We start from the raw sequence: 25,539 nt of genomic DNA, 5'->3' as shown, positions 1-25,539 counted from the left end.
AAACTCCTTTCCCAAATGAAGAAAGCCATAAAAAGATGAATACACTACAAACCAATTACACTATCTTGACATATTCTGTTGTTATGTACATTATGTGGGGGACTGGAACAGCACTTAAGATCAGCTCCTCCCACCTCACTATTGATAATTTTCTTCCCTCTACCATCCCTACAAAGAATGCTGGCTCCAAGTGACCCATTACTAAGAAAAAAAAAATTCAAAGTAAAATACAGAAGAAAACAAAGTGCACTCAAAAGTGTAAAACCTATCCCTGCCCCTTTAACTATCTGAACCAGCCTACTGAAACTTTACATTTCTATTTTAAATCATATTTAACTCCGGGGCAGCGGATGTGACTCACAATGAAGGGGAACAATATAAAAAGGATTTAAAAAAAAAAAAAGCCGGGGGTGAATTTACAGTGTGGCATTGACCAGAGTCGAAGCTTCAGTCAAATCTTTGACAAAATTTGATGCATCACGACAAGAAAAACTGCTAGAACCACGGCCTTAATCCTGTAAAAATTGGAAGGCTGGATTCTTCAAGAGTTCTGCAGGAGGCTTTACATCAGAAAAATGCTTCTCTTGAAGGGAACAGGAAAAGTCGTCGACTGAGAAAGGAATGCTGCATTCAAAAACCATAATTACTGGGGAGTTTGGACATCAGTTCTAGAAATTTTCTTTTTCCCTCAACCAATTGATTCATTCTAATATAAATGGAAACACAGGAGTGTCATTTTCAAATATGTGGGTGTTTTTTGTCTGTTTGTGTCTCTCTATCTGCGCATGTGTGGGTGTATCTTTATTATTTTTAACAGTTTTCACAAAAAAAAAAAAAAAAAACTTCATCTCCCAGCCTTGAAGGGAGTCTTTATCTTTGATGAAATGCTATATATATATATATTTTCTAGTATCGTTTAGATTTTCTATAGAAAAGAATTCCTACTGTTAGAAATGTTTGTATGTAAACCTGGAATTATCATCCAACAAAAAAGAGTTGCTATTGTCATCATTGGAGTCCTCTGTCATTAGAATCTTCATGCTGGAAATGACCTGCACAAATGACAGGTACAGCACCACTTTAATATGTTTATACACGTGTGCGTGCACACATACATATACATACAGAAATACATACTCACAAACACCACATTAATAACTATAGAAAAGGAAATAAAATATCTTGGAGCAATTCGAAAACAATATTTTTATCAATTTGTTTTTCATGACTTACATCTGGTGATACACTTCGAGTGTTGTAATTGTCATCCCAGTATTGTGTACATATTCTGTAAAGCTGCTGAACACTCAGGATCTGAAGACAGCAAGCAATAATGTGTGAGAGAAACATGTCCAAAATATTTATAAAAATGCAGCCTCGGTCTATCATTTTAAACTCCAAAAAATTACGATTCCTTTACAAAGGTAAAACACTCCAATATTGTTCAACAAGCTCCATTATTATATCAACTTCAAAAGACATGCTTTATTCCATTTCTTTTCTGTTCCTCTTGTTAACTTCAAGTATAAACAAAACATGCTGGTTTCACACTCAATTTAGTATTTGGCTTTTCGTCAGACCAAATCTCAATGAAGCCAATAATATCCTGCGACTGTGTGCACAAGAGAGAGAGAGACTTACAGGGCAGAGGTCATTTTTAATGTCGTCGTAGGAAATTCTAGACTTTTGGTGTATAACCTGCAGAGAAAATTTTAACCAAGTTAAGTTGGCGTGGACATATCCATTTCAGCAAAAGTAGTTAGTAGTTAATGCATAATGTCCATATTTGATACCACCAACAAAAGCAGACCTTTTGGGAAGGAAAAAGGCTCAAAACCATATGAGACTGCATTAACAAATGTATTCCCAAAAAATGCCAAATAAAACTTAATATCATGCCTACTAAAATATTTAATATGACTTATAGATGGTTATAGTGAGAATGTAAATCTAACAACAGATTCCACTTTTTTGTCTTGATCTACCAATTATACAGGAAGTTCCAGACAAGGTTCCAAAGTACTGTGAACAGTAGCAACTTTCAAGTCATGCCTATATACTAATTGAATATACGATGGTTATAAAGTATTACAGAGATAAAGACAACCCAAAAAGTCAAGAGACTACTTTTTTCACAGCACGAATGCCAAACATCTACATCACAATAATAATAAATAAACTACATAATTATCTCGATGTCATATTTCTCAGATCCCAATCTGGTTCAGTACAGTTTAATTAAATGTGGACCCTACCCAATTTATAGTAGGATACAAGTGCTAGGAACTGAAGTACCAAAATTTAACAAAACAGGAGCAGGACTATAAGGTGATTAAACTTCCTTAGTTTTGGTTTTGCAACTTTTGATGAATGCTTCACAATACAGATGTCAACAATCCAGTCCAGGCTTTAAGACATCCTAAACTGATCCAAAACACTAACCTCTTCATCTAAGTTCTAAATGAAGACTACAAACAATGATAGGACAGCTTAACCAAAGCAGACTACGATGACCTATTTTCTTATAAGTAGCAAATGACAGCAACTTCTCCACATTCAATGTAAATTTTGAATGTGTATTCTCCCCCAGAATAATGAATGCAGCAGTTGATAAGCCAACAACTCAACAACATCAGTTCCACACCTCTGTCATAATAGTTGCAAGCTTGACATCATTTTTTCCTTTGTTTTAAGAAAACAAAATCCTTGAAAGAGAGGGAGAGAGTAAGATCCACACGATGATTATCAATGTGTTAAAAAGCTCTAGATGGAAACCAAAGATTTTAGGAAGAGCTTCATGCCAAAATGTATCAAAACATACAAGGACTTGGCGATTCAAGAGGAAAATCCTTCTGAAGAAGGATGCACTTTCTTTGGACTATATGTGCAAAAAGTCACTTGCAAAACAAAAGAATTTTTTAGGAGAAGATCCTTAAAACAAAACAGAGCAAAACTATAGATGAAAAGTTAAAAAGAATTTTAGACACTGGTACTGGTAACACACAAAGAAGAACTGAAGAGACAATCTTATTTGAGAATTTATAAGTAGCAATTGAAAAATCAATTACACCAATTTCAGAATGTTACTGAAAAGACTTCCAGTATAGGAACACACCAAGAATCCCACTGCCTGCCTTGCATGTTTGAGTTCATCCCATGATGAGCCAGCGTACTGCAACAACAGGAACATCAAACAAGCAATAAGAAATACAATTTTTTTCTTTGAAGAGTTAGACGCCCACTCACTGAGGTCTTGAACCCATGACCTCACCCTCCATACCATGAGGAAGGAAGTGTTATTTGAGTCACAGCTCATTGAAGGCTATTGCCAAGATCTGCCAACGAGGAAGGCAGAGTTTTTTTTTTTTTTTTTTTAGCAAAAAGGTTAGGCCGGGGAGATCAATTGTGGCTATCCTACCTGGGCGTGACCATAGTAACACCTACCCGCTGAGAGCCGCAGGAAGGGCCTAGATGGTGAGAACCACAAGTGCTCCCTCAAATCCGACTAAGCCATAGCCTGACCCAGCTCTACCAGTGCATCAATGAGAATCCAAAGTGGCTAATACTAATCAGGCATATATGGGGATTCTCCATTGAGGAAGGCAGAGGTTTAAAAATGAGTAATGCTACACTTACTCCCATTTACCCACACTCATAGGTAGCTTTTAAGACCACCATTAAATATGAGATGGATCCTTACTGGATTTTAATCCAATAGTGATTTTAAAAGCCACCTGTGGGTGTAGGGAAATAGGTGGAGAAGTGGGAGTAAGTGTAGCGTTACTCTTAAAAAAGTGTCAAAATGAAGCCTTACACTAGTCACAATACTGAAATAGTACCTCTTCTGTTGCTTGGCCACACCATAGTTCTAATTCAGCCAACCCAGACTTCACGTATTCCCCATTGCTGAATGTGCAGCGCTCTCGACGAAGGAGAAGGCTGCAGCAGCGAACAAAAATGCATCCACAAGTTATACTGACAGCTTATAACTTACAACATATCCACACACACACACACACACAGAACATCAATTTACCTATTAAAGATCTGAACATTGATAAATGAGAAAAGTTGAGAGAATATCTTCTGAACAAGAACTGGAGGCACCTGAAACAAAGTTGACCATAAGTTCATGATGCATCAAAATTCAACAAATAGGATAATGATTTACTTTGTTGTCAAAAGTAATTCCATACAAAATTTTCTTTTAATGTACAAAGAAGGTCATCAAGGCTCTCAATGATTCTGTGCCAGGGACTAGCTGGGCCACTATTGCTATTAGACTGTCCAGATGATTTTGAAATACTTCCTCTTGATGTTCTGGGTGCCTGGAATGTCAGATAACAGACAACTGGTGTTAGAAAATCGCTAGTCCAAGATGTAACTAACCAAACTAAAAAGCATATAGAGCTATAGCTAGCACAGCACACCTTAGCACTCAATTATTAAATGACAACATTCGCAACATTTTAGGCAAGTAATTCTCAACACTTAAATGCCAATCAGTGATACATCAATACAGCAAGGGTAGCTCACATGTTCACCATCTTATGTAACAAAAATATACAGAAAACTAGAACAGACCTACCACAAAAGTCATGCCATGCTTATGGCCGGGTATAATGTTTTTTTAAAAAAAAAAAAAAGAAGCAAAGACAAGCAATCCAGGTTCAGGGAAAAAAAATATGATGATCATGTGATGTGAAAACAAATAAACTAACTTTGAATTCACACTAAAATCATGTACAAATACAGCATTAATTGTCTCAAAGCATTCCTAAAAAGCCATATAGCAACTGAAAGAATATGAAAAATCATTAAACAAGTCATTGTACAGCTTTGGACCTGTGGTGTTGGAAAATTGAGTTTGTCATACCTGGATACAAGAAGGAACTATTTGTAACATGTCCTTCTTCATGTTCTCTCGGATAATTCCATATATCTTTTCCACATATGCTATTAGCTGCTGCTTAAAAAGCAAAGCTGGATATTTTGCCTCAACATGACGCACTATATCCATTGGACCAACAGAAAGATTGGCTGAAGAAGAACGGAAACCCTGGGTAACAACATTAACATCACAAAATATTTTTGTATGACCATTACACTGCCATCTTGAATATATGTTAATGTGTGCATACATGCATAAACACATAAAGGTACACAAAAAATATTATAAATAAATAATCATTTAAGTACTTGGGTCATCCTCCCAAATAATGATGTCGGAGCAGGAGGCTTCCGCACTGCAGTTCCATTGCTGGCTGTAAAACTCCGTTGGAGCAAGAACAACAATGTAGATGCGTTGGTTAACCAATAAGCCATAAGATTGTTGTTATCCTGGTTCTGCAAGAAATATTAAAGGCAAGCTCCATGTTATATTTAAGTTGACAAACTCAATAAAATTTCATCTTGGGGAAACTACATTTATCCCCCTCCAATTATCATTTCAATTGTAAGGTGCCCCCGAAACTAAAAAAGTTGCAATTGACCCCTCAAACTATTAGCCCCTTTCACTTAACCCCCTACCGTTTGGACTTTTGGTTAACTTGAACAGAAAATGCGCGAAAGAACCTTCCACCTATTCGATCTATCGGAAGAAGTTTGGCAAGGAAAAGCTAACTAAACCTTATTCAAATTGGTGAGATGTGTAAAAACACCAAAATACCCCTGAAATGCATAAAATACCAAAATGCCTTTAATTTTTTTCTAAATATATATATTTGCAGGACGCCGTGGGTCTCCTTCATGTGGGTCTCCTGCCTTTTTCTTTTTTAAATCTTACAAGGGTATTATGGCCATTTTGGGTCACGCACATTTTCTGTCATATTTAAGAAAAAACCTTAATGAAGGGGGGCTAAGTGAAACGAGCAAATAGTTTAAGGGGGACATTGCAACTTTTTTTAGTTTTCTTTTTCTTTTTCTTTTTCTTTTTTTTTTGGGGGGGGGGATGTAACAACAATTGAGGCGATCCTTAGAGGTAGTAAGAGTAATTTTCCCTTTCATCTTTTTTTACACGGGGCAGCAGGGCCATTTTAAAGCCCCCACTGTTTTATTGATTCACTACTTTCTTTAAACTTTTGAAAGAAAGAAAAAGAAAGAGAAGAAAGTATATATCTCCAGCTAATAAATTGAAAATTTTAGCAATCAAGAATCATTCCAAACAACAGATTTCTAGGTTGAATGTTCACCTGATTACCCTCCCACAGTTTGCCACACTCAATAATCTTTTGATCTCTACTTGTCCAAGGAAAGAACAACAATTTTCTAATGCACATCAACTCACCTCTATTGCAGAGCCAATCAACTGAATAAGGCGATCAAATACACTAGTTCTTTCTGCTTCAAATACCCTCCAGTGAAGAAGACATTTGTATATGGTAAATGCCCAAACTGGTTTTCCTTCACTAAACCCAAGATCTTGTGTAACACATTTGATAAGAGCATCTATGCTCTCCTGCACCAGACACCAATATCAGAATTAATCCATTTAATCTCAACAATAAAAATAAATTTAAAAACTAATTAATTAATTTAGCAATCAACAATTCACTAGTTTTTTTTATCAGGTTCATACATGCTGCCTTTCTATTTGTGATCTCCTCAAAGACTCTGTACCAATTTTTTTTGCTGGTGCAGCACTTTGTGGTTCCTGTAGAAAGTAGACTCCTTCAGGAATATATAACAAGGGTAGCTAACAATAGTTAAACAGTATATAGAAGTAACTCTCACTGGCTTTATTTTCGTCACTTACATGATGACCATTTTGCAGAGGTCTTGTAATTGCTAAATGTTCTGACATTTTTCTAACAGGTGAATTTAATAATGCTTGTTGACGCAGCATTTGGTCCTCAATTTCCATGTCAGAAAGTCTTTCTTCAAGTCTGAGAAAAGAGTTAAGCAATCGTTAAAATTAAAATAATCTTTTAACCATAAATCACAATTCATAGCATAATAGCTCAACCAAAGCCAATCAAGAAAATATCCAATTGATCCAGCTCCTCAATAATTCACACTTGAAACCAACTGACAGAGGTAGAAAACTCATAAAAAGAACCTTTGCATGGAAGTCTTCAACTCAATTATCTTTGACTCTGCCTGCAAAGCTTGATTCAACCGCTCTTCACTAACCCTGTTTGTTTCTTCGTACTTCCTCTCTGTTTCATCAATTTTCTTTTCCAGAGAATTTACCAGAGCCTACAAAGTGCCACAGCCAGGAAAATATCATCAAATGTGAAAAATTATAACACGCCCCCCACATCCATAATTACTCATTTCATTGCCTCCAATCAAAATCCAAGGTTATTTTCCAGAAGCAAGATAAGGTCTTTCCAGAAGCAACATAAACATACCAGAATTTCTGCAACCTTACCTTGAGCTCTTCATTTTCAGCGGTAAGCTTACTGAACATTTCATGGTCAATAACAGGAACCTCATGTACAACGGGAACCTGTTCAACAGTTTTCTTGGCAGCCTCAAGTTCCTTCATAAGTAGTTCTTTAATTTCTTGAAATTGAAGTTGTCCCTCTTCTAAAGCAGACTGCAACTTTCTATTTTCCTGTGTTTTGGATTCTTCAAGATCAGCCTGAATTAATAGATACATCAATTAGAAACAAGAAAAACAATACAGTTTAGAGTTTACAGAGTCGCTGTGTAAAAAATACCACATTCGAAGTATCCTTGTGTTTCATTTGACACACTATTTCTTTAGCAAAAGGTAAAAATAGAGGTAGAAGAGAACCCCTTGGAGAGGTAAATTATGTAAATAATGTGTCGGTATTGACAGAAACAAAATGTACAAAATCTAGAAACATTTTTAAAAGGCCGAAACCAGCATGTTGTTTTTCTGACAAATACAACTTGTATGCAACACAGACAGTAGCCTAAGTTCATATTAGAAGTGCACCCCTTTTCACACTTATGAAGGTTAGAGGATGCATCCGAAAAGCTTCAGTGGTACATCAATATTTTTTATTTTTTTAGAAGTAATTGGAATTAATTAAGAAAGCGCACATCAATATTATTGATAAAGATCTCTTACGGTATTAACGTGTTATTGGGAGACCATCAATCTCAAAAGCTTTAAGTTCCAACACCCCCCCACCACACCCCAATCCCAATGACATTGCACATGCAGAACAGAATTAACAGAATGGGGATAGCCAAAAAGTGAACCAAGGACCTTGCAGACAACAAGGACACCATGTTAAAGTCATCACTTCACAATTTGGTTTACAGCATCTTTTGACCATATAAGCAACTTATCATTGACAAAGAAGAATAAATTCTACATTAAATTGAATCCATTGACACTTAAAATTGAAAGGGAAGCCAAAGCATTGAGCAGGAAAAAAAAACACATTCACAGCAAAACCAAAAGCTAGTATCCAAATAAATTCTCCAGTTGCTTGTCATTGACAGCTAAAATTAAAATATTGTGGATTGATCTAATAAAGAAAATTATTACCCTCATTCTTTTCTCCAGCTGCAGACGCCAGGTCAGCTCTTCAACTTGCTTTTCCAGCTTATTTTTGGCAGCTTGGAGAGCACCAGTTTCCTTAGCAGCCTGTGGACAGACATTTAGAATAAAAAGATGTTTTCCACATATGACCACCGAATGCAAGGCGAGCACAAGGCACCAGAGTAACTGAGTTTTAAAAATACAAACTTGTCATTCCAGACCAATTACAATATATAAACTTGTCAAGATTTTTCCTTTTTAATGGTAAATAGCATATCGACACAAATACCTTAGAAAACATCACCTAGTGAGAAGAGTTTTGAAAATATTAAATAACAAGCATGCTCTCACCAAACAAGGAAACAAAGAAAAAGTTCGTCACCATTTTAAGCGTCCGTAATTCTCTACGTGCAACCCTTGCTCTCCAGGCACATTGTGAGGCAATTGCTGCTTTCTTTATCCTTAAATAATGAAGTCGGGTCAAGTATCTTCGGCATTGACTCTGTGATAGACATGAACTCACATAGAATCAGGGAGCATAATATACCTAAAAGACAGGAGAAGACTCAAACCATGTCATACAATTGTAAACGGCATAACAAATGACTCAGCGCTTCAGTTTTTCCACTTTTTTTCCTAGCATTTAGGCTTCTCTGAATTCTTGGATGTTTTGAGCTTTGGGAATTAGTATATATTATTTTATTTTTTCTTTTTAATTTAAAGGTTTTTCTTGTATACTTGTGTCCTTGGATAAAAGCCCCAATGCAATGTAATGGATCTCTCAGTTAACCAGGGTAGAAAAAATAAATGCCTCAGCACGGTCAAGAATGCTACTCAACCGAAAAAGTAGAACTTTTTAAAAGAGGTGGATCACACCAGATGTAAAGGTGAAATAAAGCTACTTTTGCCGATAAATTTTTTTATATGTGATTACACTGTTACTGCCAGTACATGTCAAAAACAAAGATATTAAAATGGCTATAATCATAGTATTTAAAGAGTGAATCTTGAATTGTGCCCCCACCAAAAGAGAATAGGGCATGAATTGCAATCATTACATGAATAATTTGAAGATCGCACATCTAACACTTCCCTACAAAACAAAAATATGGAATATTTCCTTTCATTTCATATGAAACCCCAGCGATAATTGTGGGTTCCTTCCTTTCTCTATAATACTTAGTTTGATAGGTATAAGATTTTATTTTTTTAATATGTAATGCAAATTCATTAAAAAGGCAGAGGGACACAACCCTAGCATACAGGAAGTATACAAAAGAACTCCTAAAATATAGAAAAAGAAGAACAAATTCCAAAAACTCAAAAAAATTAGAAATAGGCAAACTATTCAATGCTATTCTCCATGTATAAAGGGATTGTAACATCATCTCTTCAGCTCTAACATTGCAATCTCACGATCCACTCTCCCAAGACACTATATTAAGCACAAAGGAGCCAACCTCCACATTTTCAAAGAATTATGGTTTTTTAATTGTCCCCTCCAACTCACCAACAACTCACTCACCCTTCGAGACATAACCCATACAACACCAAACAATTGGAAAAGCGCACTCTACAATTCTGTTGCAACCTCATAATGAAGAAGAAGGTGATCAATAGACTCCACATTTCTTACACATACAGCACCACACCACCACAATAACATTCATCTTTCATAAATTATCCGAAGTTAAAAATTTTCCTAAAGCCGCCATCCACACAAAGAATGTCCCTATAGAGGGAGCCTTAACTTTCCAAATACTCTTCCAAAAAAGAGGGAACTTACCGGAATATATAACACATGATAGTAAGAATTAACTTCAAACAATTTTCTTTTTAGGACTCTTAACAAATTTTATCCTCGCCTCCTTGCCTTACTTTTTGAGAATACAACTCAAAGAAAACAAAGACCACTTCCACCTCCCAATCATGCATAGGTCTTGTAAAGAAAATATTCCAATGAATAAAAGCCCTTATGTACGAGGATATGCAAAAGATTAACTCAAAACTATCAAAACATCTACAAGTTCGAAAAAGGACTAAAGAAATCTCATGTACAATGATCTCAAAACCAAAGATTTAAGCTCTAGTGTAAATCATTCAACATTAAAAGTTTGATTATTCTACTTTCTCCATATAGTCCATATCGGGTAAAAAGTGCATACCAAACTACTACCATGTCGTCTTCCAACTGAAGTACACTTAACTACTTTCTTGGGCATCATGAATTGAACCCCAAATAATAAGAAGACAAAAGACCACAATTCACAAGCCAAGCAATGAAGAAATAGATGGTCAATTCACTCTCCACTTGATTTACACGTGCCACATGCTAAAATCTTCATATAAATAGTTTTCCAAAGAAAATAAATAAATGTAAAGGGCTTTCCTATGAACTTTGCTACATTGAATACTCTTCGAAGGAAACTGCCCCAAATTGGACCCTCTTAGCTACCTCAACAAAAAATGAACGTCAAAATTTTCATTTCATTAAGACTTCCAAGACAGCCTTCAACTGCTAGACACACTAAGGGATTAGGGAAAATATTCCAACAACCCCCCCCCCCGTCCAAATACTTTTTCGAAGTTTGCATTTTCGACTTGAGTTTTCAATTTGGTAAATTTAATACACAAGTCTACAAAGATTTTCTAAAACCTCTAGCCTTTTTTTTTTTCCTCAGATAAATAACAAAATTAACGTGATAAGAATTTTACACCCTTCTCATTAAAATTTTAAAAGTAAAATTAAAAAAAAAAAAATTGGCCAATTTTTTTTAAAAAAGTAAAATTAAAAAAAAAAATTGGCCAATTTTTTTTAAAAAAAAGAAAACAAAAAACAACAAAGGCAAATGAGGTGTGGCTCACAACCACCCAAACCTTTTTTTTTTTTTTTCTTTTTTGTTTTTTAAATTTTTATTGAGGATAGCGTGGTCGTGGGGTGGCTCGCAGCCACCCCCCAATTGGGTGTCTCATGGCCGCCCTGGACCCATTTTTTCTTTTTATATTTTTTTAAAATTTTTTAATGAGAATGGTATAATAATCTTTTTCATGTCATTTTTGTTATTTATTTGAGGTAAAATGACTAGAAGTCTTAGATTTAGTATCTTTGTGAACTTGGTAATAAATTGGCCAAATTGAAAACTCAGGTCTATAATGAAAATTCGAAAAAACATGGGGGTTCTAGAATATTTATTTTCCCAAAAGATTAGGATATAGGAGGCATAAAAGAGAGATTCACCCCATCTTCTGAATACCCCAGATAAGAATTAATAGATGCGTCCTTATTCTCAGCTATTAAAAACAGATCAGAAAATACTTGTTTTAATGCCACATCGCTGCACCAAACATCATGCGAACCGTACACTCTCATATCATCCCCTATTAAAAATTTTACAAACTCAGGATATTTCCCCTAACCAGACCAAATGCGATAAACTTACTACTATCACTCATCCAAGTGCTAATTACACAACCTGGCTAGGCAGCTTACAGAATTTATAAACTTCATTTGTTTATCGACGTAATAGAATGATGTGGAAAACGCCAAAAAGGTGCAAGCCAAGTGCAGGGGGAATATAAAAAATGGCACCCCATATGAGACAAGAAAGAGAAGAAATTAATTAACATTGATAGGCATCCTGCTGACATCGTTCCAAATATAAAAATAAAACAAAAAGCTAAACGTAGAGAACATTCAGATAACTCTCCTATGGTTGAATAAAAATTGATATTTACCTGGATAATAATTGCTGATATTTACCTGGATAATAATTGCAGCTCTTGTCCGCTTCCTCAACCTAAGATCATTACGAGCAGCCATCCCACGCATACCAGTCTGTAAACAAACAGCTGAAGAGCACAAATTCTTATAAGCATGCCTAGAAAGATACATGCGACAATGTCTCTGGATTTTCAAAGAAGCCCCTTCCCTTCTCAAGCTTTCATACTTCTGGCGTGCAACTTGTCCTGCATCAGCTCAAAGAAAACATATTATTAATTCATACAAAAATCTCCATTGTTAGGCAACTAAACCTGGAAAGTTAATACTCTCTTGAATCACACAGTACCTCTACACAAGGCTTGGATTTGTATGGCAGATAGCCGCAATAAGATGAAGCTTTTGCAACACAAAAACGAGCGAATTTTTCGCTGGATGATGCTTGCCGATCTCCCTAAGACCTCACTTCGGTAACCATCTAGTTCTGCCATTTGACCTGCTCTAAGAAACACTTTCGTCTTGCCAATCTGCAAAAGAAAGGGATCAAAAGATTGTCAGCCTGACTTCTGTGAACTTAGATATGATGGGATCATGTGAGATACAGCAGCCCACAACAGCATGAATACAGAAAAATGGTAGATTTTAATGGTGGCATGTAGTTGCAATACAATAATGCAAACAAGAACACAAGACCTAGGCAATGATGGTCTGCCAAGCATTTTCTGCACAGGCAATCCCCAAACCACATGCAGAAAAGGAAAATCCAAAATTTGTTATTATTGGAATGTTCAAGCAGTACAAAGAGCACTGAAATTATGAACTTATACCTGATAGCCTCTAAGGTTCACCTTCTCAAGAAGCCTCTTGCAAGCAATAACCTCATCATAGCTGAAATGAATAAGAATTTAGAGTTAGTAAAGTAAGAATCTGTGACACCCCAAAGAGTTAGTCCCACATTGAGAAGATGAATTGCCCACATAGAATAGGTGGACTATAAAGGACCTCATAGGTGCTTAAGTACCACATTAGTTCATTATTAGGTAAAACTGGACTTTATAAGTAATTTTAGGAAGCTCCAATTGCAACTTGAATAGTCATTTTGAAATGATAGCGTAGATATGACTAACGTTTTTCCTAGATCGTTATAGAGTTTAACGCCAACTCCAGTTAATAAAACGACCAAAAAATACCTTCCATCTAAAACATCAGGTGCCAGGATGCGAAACCGACGTAAAAAATCATCGAAAGTCTTCCTAGTGGGATATCCAGCACAGCTGATCCTAATTGCCTCCATGACTCCCTGAAATATGACATTTGTTAAGCCAATAATACAAGTAAATGTTGGGGGGGGTTGTGGAAAAAGACTAGTAAGCCAAAATACATGAGACGAAAAGATTGAAACCTACCCCACAGCGGAGTTGCTGTAAGATGTTATTATTCTCAAATATGGCTGGCTTGAGAAGATTATTTGGCTTTACACAACGAATGTAGTGTGGCTCAGTGGCACTCAGTATCTCAAGCAAAGCTTGCAATTGTTGCTATATAAAATACACAATGGTTATGATGACTGAAAACAATATGGGAAGAATTTATACTGAATTGCACATATGTATACAATAGAAACATACCTTAAACCGAGAACCTATTGATGACAACTTTGATGATTTGGAAGATTCTTCAGCTAAAGGTGGGAACAAGCCTGAAACAAAGGAGCACTTGGAATAGCTCAGGAGTGCTTGATGCTCCGCAATGACATAGTCTTTGTTCTTATCCAGGAAGAGCTCAGTTTGATAAGTGACCTAAAACAAAAGTTTACCGCATTAAAAAATAAAATTATATATATATATATATATATATAGGGCAAGCCCAAATGAATTTCAGATACTTACATCACCAGCATAATGACAAATGGTAAAGTCACTACGTGACAACTTTGGCTTGCTAAAGCGTTTATTGTCTTTAAGAGTTTGGTAGAGTTTTTCTGCAAATGTCTCATGTGTTGATCTTGGAAACATACTACAAAGAATAACAAGGGCTACATCAGATACCACAAAAAAATATATATATAATAAAGGACAAGTTGAAAAACAGTATTGCAAGGACCAAATAAATTAATTGTTTCATAACTAAATGAGATAGAAGGGAATAACAGTAATTGCATTACTGTTTTATCTCTTATAACATACCAAGCCTCATCCAGAAGAGCAATGATGCCACCAGGTTTCTGAAATACAAAAGTATATGTATGTCATTCATCTACCCAAGTCCCCTTAATCTGACCATGAAAAAGAATTGAACTCGCCCACTGGGGAAACAAGCAAAAAAAAGAGGCACAAGACCAAGAACAAGAAAACTAGATGGACAAGCATGATAAAATTGCACAAAAGCAACTAATGTTCAGCCAGCATAGAGTCGTGATAAGATAAAGCCTCGTTATGTGTGTGTGTGTACACACATGTATATATACATACACACACACACACACACATATATATATGACTCCTTATTGGCTGGAGTAATATACAGCCATATATATGCATGTGTGTGTATTATGTATGTGCACTCAGAGGCAACCAGACAGCCACCATAAGTCAAATACATGGAAGTAACATGGTACTCTAAACATTCCAGCATACAAAATGATCATTTCCACAAAAACAACTCAAACCATCAGATGTCCAACTTTTTGTGGAAAGAAAAAGAAGAAAATAGAAAGGAAATCTTTAGACTAGGACGTAGGGGAGAACCATGGATATTGGAAATAAGTGCAGCATGCTAGTATCAAGTACTGGCACCTACTGCATTAGCTTAAATTCCTTCAATCATTGGGCAGACGAGGGCGTAACTAAGACTCAAAGATAATAAAAGGAAAAATGCTAAATCCCTGTGGTTTGGAGAAACAAATAGCTCCCTCGGATTTAAAAAGTGACCTTTCGGGTAAGCAAAAAATAAATAAGTCTATGCCGCTAGAAAAGTTGATAGAATCTGTTAATGTGTCACATTAACACCAATTATGTGTTACATTGTGACAAGTGTCAGTTATAATAAAATAAAAATATATTAAAAAAACAAATATAAAATATATTAAAAAAAACAGATATGGTGATGGGATCAGCAAATCAGCTCAAGTTGTGCAAGCAGCAGAAGCTGGAATTTGTCAAATTGGTGCACTTGCCAGCAAACCATGTGTATGTTGAAATCTGCAACTCTGTTCTTCTTCTGGCTCAAACCAGCTCCCCCCACCCCCATTTGCTTTTAAAGTCTCTTTTTCCATTTTTTTTTTCTTTCTAAGCATCATTGAGTTTTGTTTCTGGTTGTTGTTCACTTTTCCTATATTGGGACCATACTTCTTCGTATGATAAAGCAATGGTTCAAGAGAGAGCTGGCCTGCCCACCACTTTTTTGCAACCTGTCATTGCTGGAGCTGCAAAGAAGGCTTCTCAACCACCCCCTTTGTTTTCTCTTCTTTTTTTCTTGTTCTTTTTTTATATGTATATTTTATATTTATTATATTATAAGTAACCCATGTCACAATATGATTGGTATTGATGTGGGACATTAACAGATTTTATTAACTTTTCTAATGGCATGAATTTTTATTTTTTTTTTGCTTACCCTATAGAGTATTAGGTCACTTTTTAAACCCTGGTGAGCTATTTGTCACAACCCCAAACCACAATGACCAATTTAGCATTTATCCCAAAAATAAATAATTAAGTAAACCATAAGGGAAGATTTTGAAGAAGGAAAGAAAGTAGGAAACAACTTTGTCACCAAAGAAATATCATACAGATGATAAGTACAAGTTTCATCATGAAGGACAGAGCGTACAGCTCAAGTATGCGCAAGATACACAAAAGGACCCTAAAGAGCTAAAACCTAAAATCTGAAAAAATAAAAGAGTCCGGAAGCCGATATCAAACCAAGAGACAATCTCAAAAGCCAAAGGTTAAACTCATAGCATTAGAGCTCAAAACCATTAAAACTTGGGCTATACCTTTCATCAAACACACAACTGCAGCAAATACACTGCTATTATAACAAAATGATACACCTAAAAAACCTAAATCATAAAGAATCCAATATATTTCAACATTGGATGGCAAGCTGAAGCAAAATTTATGGCAGCGGAGAAACTAACATACCTTTTCAATGAGATCAAGAACATCCTGGTTGTCAATGAACTCTATATAACTCCAGTCGATTTCTTCTTTTGTATACTCCTCTTGCTCCATCTTGAAAATATGCTGTAAAACACAAATTGATGTTAAATTAAGTTAGAAGCAACTAAGGAGATCCAGGAATACAAAAGAACACTTGGCATATGTTTCATCCTCAAACCTGGTTGAAATGTTGCTGCAGTTTTTCATTCGTCAAATTGATACAAAATTGCTCAAAGCTGCACAGAGCCAATTAACATTTACACACTGCCAAACTCAAAATATGACAAACATCAAATCATAAAACTGTAACTACATATCTATACAACAAAACATAAACAAATCATTCATAATTAACATATCCATGTCATTAGCCACCGTCCAAACAAATACCACACATATAGTGGTTGTTTAAATGAACAAGAAATATGATGAGTCACCAAATTAACATACAAATGTCATCAAGGCCACAAAGTTTAACTATCCTAGTTAGGCATCCCCATCAGATCATCACTGGGATTCCCAGCTGTTGCTTTGCAACAAATTAACCTCCATGAATAACAAAAATAAAAGCGTACCGGTTAAGCACCTGTTTGTCTTGAAACTCTCAAATCCGTAAATATCGAGAACCCCAATCAAGTTTTTTGAATCAGGATCTTGACCAATAGAATTATTAATCTTGTTCACGAGCCTGGGTCAACAAGTGCTCAAAACATTTAATCAAAAAGAAAGAAGGAAGATATACTAACGGACAGAATAGATCATTCATGATGGAGCTATGAAGTATATTGCAACCTACCAATCAAATAACCTTGAATAAACAATTTTTGCCAAAGCATCTCTACTGAGTGCTGCAGACTCTGGATCAATCCATTTTGTTATGTTCTCATCACGCGTCACAATCACACGTTTGCATAATGAGTCTTCAAGAGACTTCTCATCACACCTAAACAAAAAATGCAGATTATGGATTAGCATTTCACATTCCAGACATTACTGTAAACAATTATCCCCTAAGAAATTACCAATAACTTCATTGCCACTAGTGATGAAGAATCACATACATGAAAAGTTCAGCTGCTGTTTTGAGATGGAACCAAGATTTATCATCTTTGGGTTCAGAAGAATCTATTTCTTTCCCCTTTGCAAACTCAACGTTGCCCAAATGGAGTATTGCAGCTAAAACTCGGAATATTGCATCCTGAGAACAAGAAATTCTAGTAGAGTTTCTCATATAAATATTTCCTGTTAAAAAACTAATAAGAAATAGTACCTGCTCATCAGAACCGATCCCAACAACATCCATAGCTTTTCTAGTTGCAAGGTACTCCTTAGAATCATCCACTCCATCCAGCTCATAGCAATTTGATTGATTTAGATAATGGAATGTTCTTGGGTTGCCCAATTTGTACCTCTCAACATCCTGATAGCAGAGACACAATGAAACATGTGAGAAATTCAATTAATTTTGATTATTTCATTTAGAGTTAAACAGAAACTAAGCAGGTAACCAACTTGACATAAAATTTAAAGTTAGTGCGTCATAGTTTCTAATAACAAAAGCTGTAAATGCCACCACAGAAACTCTTTTTCTATGTAGGAAATGGAATCAAACTTAGGGTTCAACCAATCCAACAGAGAACAAATTATAGCATGAATTGTGGCGCTAAGAAAATCTACAAGAATTCAGAAATTTTATAGCTATACCACATATTTCACTTTTTCCATTTCCCAGCCTCTTGAGAATTAGATAACCCTTCATTTGATGAATGTTCAATAAGCAAACTACAAATTTATACTGATAACAAGGATGCTTGGTCAATCAAAGGGTGATAAAATAGCCTTTTATCATTTCTCAGGTCTGTTAGGGGAGCATATTCTAATGAGACTAAAACTCGCACTCGGGGGGATTAAAAAGGCTTGACATGAGCAATGCAACCTCTGAAGGAAATTTATAACACAAACAAATAAGAAGACCTAGAGGGCCTTCAGAAGTGCTCCTGAACTCAAAATATCAGATAGATGAGCAACCAATGCAGGACACAAGAAGCTCAAAAAAAAAACAAAAAACAAAAAAAGGAAAAGCAAGCTTAGAACTAAAGAATATTGATTAAGATTAGTTAGGCATAATACAAGAGCTCCATAGGTTATTCGTAGTTTTAAGCTTGGTTCTAGAACTTCCTGTACTAGTCTTAAATCCTACTAGGGTCAGGAGCACAAGAAGTCTATAAATATTGATGTAACTCTTACAAATGAGGGAAATGTTTATAACGAAGTTTCAGCGTGTTTGCTCTCCTTTTAATAATGAGACTCCATGAAAATTTTCTAGATGACTCCTAAAAGACTTTGGTGAGATTCAGAGGTTTCGTATATCTTCTTTCAACTTGCTCTTCTCATTTTTCCTTCAATTTAATCAACAACCAGAACTCGTCTGAACCTTTATCAAGCATAGTTTCTCCCAGTAAACCTATTTCATAAACCCCAACATAGCCACAATAAATTAGCAAAAGAAACCCAGAAAAGATCAAGTTACTATTCACGGGAACTGTTCACAACCCCCAAACGACACCTTTGATGCTTATTTTTCTTATATTATTCAATTCCAAACATTCCTTAATCCTTAAGCTAGCCTTCCAATCAACAAACTTGAAAATCTAAAACCTTGTAGCTCACCTATATTGAGAAAAACTAATATCCAAATTAAACGGCTGTCCTATATATAGCAGTTTTGGTATCAGAAAAGATTATGACACTATCTCGAAACATGGGATATCTTACATGCCTAGAATAGTAGAATGACTTGGGAGCAATTTAGTGCTCCTCAAATAAGAAATCCCTCTAGAAGATACTCAAGATGATCTTTTTCTGATCGCTTCGACAAATCTGTCTGACTGATTACATCTGTCTCTGACTGATTGCCCAAGAAAGTTCGTGAGTTAAATATTACTGTGGTTTGGGGACTCTTCATGAGTTAGCACATTGATCATTGTTTTGGTTTTAACCTGAATAAAAAGTTTCACTCAAAGAAGAATTTGTTCTACAACATCCAATACCAGAGCATGGCAGCAGACTTTAATTTCTCCACAAACAGAATTCCATACACATGCAAGAGACCAATTTACCTCTGGTGGTGCAGCACAAAGCATATAAAAGCAATGATAATTTCGTTCAGGATCAGACACTTGACAAACACGAGATCGTTCTAGTAAATATGTTCTGATGGCAGCTCCAGAAATTTTGCCTCTTTGGTCGAACTGAATCTCCACGAACTTACCAAATCGACTGCAAATGTGTTACACTTCATTTAGGGCAGAATTTAACCAATCAAATAGACGATATAACAGATCATAAAAGTAGAAGGAACAAAAAAAGTATGAATGACTTGAGCAATGGATTTCCCACCTTGAATTATTGTTTCTGACCGTCTTTGCATTACCAAATGCTTCTAGAACAGGGTTGGACTGCCAAATAAAAAAGAAGAAAAACAGAAAACATACTAGAATTTATCACTCAAAGATCCCCTTTCAAAGGAAGAGTCATGACACCCCAGAAAGCAACATCAGAAGTATCACCTTTGACACACCTATTTGGATAAGTAAATACTTTTTTTACCTCTAGAACTTGCTGCTCCACAGACCGTCGACCCTCAGCTGCAGCTTTGCCTCCCATATAGGCAAGATAACGCATAAGCATTTTTGTACTTTCTGTTTTACCAGCTCCACTTTCCCCACTAACCAAAATTGACTGGCTTATTCCCTCATTCATCATCAATCTGCATTTACAATTATTTTATTTTTTTAGGCACATTAAATATCATCAAGAACTTCAACAATTTTTGACACCAGTATAGGACAGATACCTGTACGCAGCATCCGCAATAGCAAAAGGATGTGGGCTCAGCTCACCTATAGCCACCCCTTTATACTGTTCCATCATATGCTTATCATATAAATGAGGTAGCCTTCGAAACGGGTTGACAGCTATCAATATGTTTCCTGTGTAAGTCTGCAAACACCACCAGAAAGTTTAGCTTTCCACACTTGAACTGCCAGAGATATAATTCTGAAAATCAGATTGGGAAAAAATAAGTTGACACATATGATGTGAACAACAAATAAGTATACACAACCACACTTCTTAGACACATATAAAGATGACCAAGGAATGCATTATTATGGAAACAACTTGAAGCAGTTGATCTCAATAAAGAACCATCCATTTCAACATGAATATAGCCACAATAAAAGCAGGAGGAGAAGAGTGGGAACATGAAACTTATGATTAATACTCACATATATTTCATTTATATCATAGCGACATCTTAAATTCTGCAGAACCCCTGGTTCATGCAGATAAGCCAGCCTCGTCATGTCATCAACACCACATGGAGGAAATTCAGGATCCTTCGGATAGACATTGGATGCTTTAGCCACAGCCTACAACATAAACAAATAGTAACGCTATAGACTTTATCTCAATCTTTTATATAGAGTAACTATGAAGAAGAAAAAAAACCACCAACAGGACAAAAAAAATACAAAATACAAAATACAAAATATAAAGATGCAGGCACTGTATTACATAAACATACAATGATCCCTGTTAATATCACGGAGAGAAGAACTTCAAATGAACCTTAACCATCATAGTTTTGATGCAGATATGCTCAGTCTAAAATACTTGGGTAAAATAAGAAGAATGGAAAAGTGAATATTTCCAGGTCAGTGGCCTCCCAAGAGAAGAAATGAAAACCGCTTCTCTTAGTAAATGGAGATTTCAGGTAGCTTTTCTCTTGCACTGGAAAGATGATAGGCAATGTAAGAACTTTTTAGACCTACGTTTCAGAGATAATTTCTTAGTCACAAACAAAACCGCAATGGAGAACTTTACAGTTAAATTGAATTCTTCAAAAGTAATAAATGACAAAGAATATAGCCATGAAAAGTAAAAGGAAGGGATAACTCGCTGACAACATCTTAATATAAGCAATATATAGCCACCATTGTGAAATATCACCTTGGCATTTTTTTAATAAGCAATCAAGATATCATTAAAAGCGTAAGATGCCCCCATGTACACAGAAAGTATACAGGAGAAGTCACCTAACTATTAGAGACAAAATAAACAAGAAAATCATGATAACTAATCACCACAGAAGAAACATAAGCATCTGTCCAAAGATTTAAAGTGTTGAAAAATAAATACTTAATCTCCTCCAAAGTCCTCTTGTGGTCCTCAAAACTTCTATCATTCCTTTCCATTCAAAGACACCGCAAAAGGCACCATCTTCTATACAACAGCACTCTTAAGTGTTGTCGGCAATTCACCAACAAGCATACAAATCGATTGTTCATCTAAGCATAACCCAAGACAACCCAAATCGACTAAGGAAAACCTTTCAAATGGCACAAACAACCTCACAATAAAGAAGGAGATGGTCTGCGGAGTGCAGACTCCCCACCCCTTTTGCACATGCAACACATATCAACCATAATGATGTGCCACGTCCAAAGATTATCCATGCTAAGGATCTTTCCTAGGGCCGCCAACCACGCAAAAAAAGGCCACTCTCAACGGAACCTTAGTCTGCCAAATACTCTTCCAAGGAAAACGGAAGCCATCATGACAACTCATGACTCTATAGAAGGATTTAACACCATACAACCCTCTTTTGGAAGGGACCCACCACAACTTGACTTCTCCTTACCGTCTCATTCTCACTAAATACAGCATCCTAAAGAACGAACCAAAGGCATCCACCTCCCAATCATGAGCCGCTCTAGCAAAGCTCAAGTACCACTTAATGGCACCTCCAAAAAATTCGAAGTGAGCTGCAACAAAAGTGTCCTTTGCACAAGCAATACCAAATAAAACTGGAAAGACATCCTTAAGGGCCATATCCCCACACCAAAGATCATGCTAAAATCTAACCTTTGATCCATCTCCCACCTCAAATATGGTATCTCTCACCTTGGCATTTTGACAACTATGAATTAATTTTTCTAACCTTTAAAGAGTTTTGGTCGAGAATAAATGCTACCCCAAACATTTCTTAAACTTCAAGTAAATGTTTCCCTGGAATGTGTCTTATACCACTCAGTTGGTACTAAACCAGTAAATGCACAAATAAATCAGCGTCAATTATCCCATGCAGATTTTAAGCATGTGAATAAACTCAATATAGAAACAACAAACACTACAATATAATGAAATCAAAATTTCTTTATCGATAAACAAAAATCCCACAGTTCTAAGACTAACTTTATAGATTATAAGAAGTAGCACTCACCGTCCTCCCTGACGTACAGTTTGTTTTTAAATCTTCACCATTAACTTCCACAACTTCACCATCTATCCAAGATACCTCAGGATCCTCCACCCAAACAAGAGATCCAACCACTAAATTGGCTTGAGTAACCTGTGTGGTCAATTACATCATCAGCACATCTATTGAAAAGAGCAGACTGTGAAAATAGCAAATTTCCAAGATGGACGATGGCATCAAATATGAGTTGGATGCAAGAAAGCAACATGTGAGGATAGCAGCAAGAAAGCAACCAAGAATGTATAGGAATCCAAATACATACAAAACTGGAGAGTCCCTTTGCCTCCCTCGGCAAAATTAACAAAAACACTTACCATAATTTGACTGATGGTTAATCATTATCAAATGAGACTTTTAGCAAGATAAAATAATTTCAGAGCAGCCTCTTAAAGGTTTGCTTTTCTAAACATCTCATTACATAATCTGCTAAAATAAATATAACAATAAAATCTGAGTCCTGAAGTATTTTCTCACTTGACTTTTGCCCCTTATGGCACATTAGATGAAATCACTATACATTATAAAAATTAAAAAATTAAAAATTAAAAATTAAAAAAAAAAAAAAAAATTTAAAAATGCAGTTCCACATTCAAAGGAAATCGTCTTAAACCAGGTAAACCAAAGTATGATGCAGCTTGCCATGAAGCACCTCAGCACTTTTAATGCTAATACTGTTAATAAATCACTTTGTCAGTTGTTCGTAGTATTTAAGTTTATAGAAAAGTCCACAGATGGCTAGGCACTTCAAGGAAACACTAGTGCAATGCACTCTTGCCATGTTGATGTAAGGTTTACCAAATCCAAATATCTGCAGCAGCAACAACAATGCAGGTTCTATATACACAACTTTCAACAAGAACCATAGAATCACACCAAATGCTACCCAATGCGATTAAACAAGACATATCATCAAACCCAACATATGCCAGAACTAAATAGCATTATTTGTCACAACAAGAAAGGGGGGAAACAGCACTGTTTGATACTGAGTAGACATTTAGCTCCCCGACTACTATCTGATACTTTTACACTTGGGTAACTCTTTTTTTGTAATGTAAAAATTAAAATTAAAAAATAAAAATAAAAAATAAAAAATAAAAAAAAGATATGTCTTAATTTTGTAAGCATACAGATATATCAAAAATTTCCACACAGAAACCACATTTCTTTTTCTTTGTTTTTAAACATACAGATATATCAGCTTTCTCAATACCTATCAAAGCTATAAACTTGGTCGTAATTTCTGCCAACTAATCACAGAAACAATTCAAACTTAAGCATAGATTGGTCATTCTAAGCTAAGAAAAATAACATAAATTAATGCAAACAAATAAAAGACGTACAAAATTCAACAAAGATAAGAAACAAACTGAAAACTTGGAGAGGAAGATAATGCCAAGAAGCTAGAGAGACGAATACCATTTGCGTACGAAAACTTGACGAGACAGAGATCCGAGGCTCAGCTAATAAACCCTAAATTCCCTCAACAACAAGCACCACCCAATGCGACCAAACCATAAATCCCTCCAATCCAAACAAACTCGATCCAATCTCGGTCTCAATTGCCCCAAACCTTCCTTGAATTTGGAGTCGCACCAGGCACAAGTGCTATTGCTCCGCTTTTACGCCCTAGCTGTACGGGCTTCCGCGCTCTCCCGCCGTTTGAGAAAATCTTGTTTTGGAGGCTAATGAATGAGGAAATGAGGTCAAATGGAAAAATGTGGTTGCAGAGGGTTAAGCAATGGCGGGAAGAAGATCGGGAACGACAACAAGCCCTTCCTCTGCAACAATTTTCCCTCTGAGTTTCTCGCACTTTCTCTCCCCCGGTTCTCGCTCTCTGTGTGTACGTTTTTGGCTTCCCTATCAAGAGCACGCAACAAGAACTTGAACGCGCAAACTCAACTATTTTTGCTCCTTCCGGATTTCCCCACGACTTTTTGTTTTATTTTCGGTTACTACCATTCTTTTGAGCTACTGTTTTTTAAGAAACCTTTTAACTGCTATTTTTCCGTTTATTAATGAGAAGGTGCTCTGATTCGGCGCAGCACGTGACCATTTTCCTCGGACTGCCCCGCGCTACCGTTGTCTCTTCAACATCGTGTCATGAAAACCGGTCCGGTCTGTATGTCCTTGGTTCGACTCTCCGGTTCATCGTGTTATCTTAGTCTTTTCGCTTTTTAGTCCATCTTATATTCTTATTGTGTTTTTTTCTTCTTCTGTTTTTTTTATTTTTTTATTTTTTTTTTGTCCATCTTATTGTGTTTGAAAACAAGTAAACAAGATGTTCAATTTTCAAAAAGTATTTTTGGCTCGTTAAGCATCTTTCAAATGTCATTTAGCTAATTGATTAACGAAATGACATAATTATTGAAAGTCTAGACTCTAGAGTGAGACAAGAGCAAATAAAAGCTGGAGAGAGAGAGTAATGGATAGCTTTTTATAACCCTCTTCTAACATTTTGGCTTTTTTTTACTAGGATGCTATAAATGCTTCAAAGAAAAAAATTGTACATTCACAATTATGTCATCTCTAGCTCTCCATGCTACTACGATACTATATGTTTGAGTAAGGTATGTTAATCTCACTATTGTGAAATTTACTCTAAGCTAGTTTGAATGAAATTTTTTTCGACACATTCTAATAAATGTTAAGCGTCTTATAACATGTAAGATGCAGATATTTATTTTAACAGTAATTTACTACAATTCTACTAACCTAAAAATTCAAACATGTTAGAAGATATTTGGCAATTATTAGAGTAAGTTGAAAGAAATTTCATCCAAACTATAATGCCCAAGTAAGTGTTACTTCATTTTTCGTATTAAAGAAAAGTTGTTATATTTTATCAATTATCATTTTGATATTAAGACCCTAG

At 35.7% G+C, this 25,539-nt stretch overlaps 1 protein-coding gene across 1 annotated transcript; it reads right to left on the bottom strand.

The window, feature by feature from the left end:
- Window positions 1–24,616, bottom strand: LOC132177685 (myosin-8-like). Its single transcript, XM_059590112.1, has 38 exons — window positions 24,084–24,616; window positions 22,629–22,757; window positions 20,632–20,775; window positions 20,199–20,344; window positions 19,952–20,111; window positions 19,742–19,800; window positions 19,462–19,621; window positions 17,613–17,762; window positions 17,404–17,540; window positions 17,139–17,285; window positions 16,929–17,030; window positions 16,521–16,578; window positions 16,325–16,426; window positions 14,366–14,403; window positions 14,069–14,195; window positions 13,808–13,978; window positions 13,586–13,717; window positions 13,370–13,479; window positions 13,007–13,067; window positions 12,529–12,706; window positions 12,222–12,427; window positions 8,844–8,963; window positions 8,468–8,566; window positions 7,373–7,585; window positions 7,058–7,197; window positions 6,755–6,884; window positions 6,578–6,652; window positions 6,287–6,457; window positions 5,200–5,346; window positions 4,877–5,059; window positions 4,197–4,328; window positions 4,037–4,107; window positions 3,840–3,939; window positions 3,116–3,172; window positions 1,642–1,698; window positions 1,234–1,314; window positions 970–1,052; window positions 1–624 (listed from the first exon to the last, which is right to left on the bottom strand). Exons 1-38 carry the CDS (start codon window positions 24,084–24,086, stop codon window positions 510–512), a joined length of 4,494 nt encoding a protein of 1,497 aa, XP_059446095.1. The 5' UTR covers window positions 24,087–24,616; the 3' UTR covers window positions 1–509.
- Between the last annotated feature and the right edge of the window lie 923 nt (window positions 24,617–25,539).

This window comes from Corylus avellana, chromosome ca4 (genome assembly GCF_901000735.1).
Source record: "Corylus avellana chromosome ca4, CavTom2PMs-1.0".
NCBI lineage: Eukaryota > Viridiplantae > Streptophyta > Magnoliopsida > Fagales > Betulaceae > Corylus > Corylus avellana.
The sequence above is the reverse complement of the archived record's forward strand: the minus strand, read 5'-3'. Positions and strand labels throughout refer to the sequence as shown.

Excerpts from the sequence above, each read along its gene's own strand:
- LOC132177685 (XM_059590112.1), bottom strand. Across the intron at positions 1,315-1,641 it reads TTAAAAATGACCTCTGCCCT|ATCCTGAGTGTTCAGCAGCT; the intron begins GTAAGTCTCTCT and ends TGCTGTCTTCAG. Across the intron at positions 625-969 it reads TTGTTGGATGATAATTCCAG|CATTCCTTTCTCAGTCGACG; the intron begins GTTTACATACAA and ends TTTTGAATGCAG.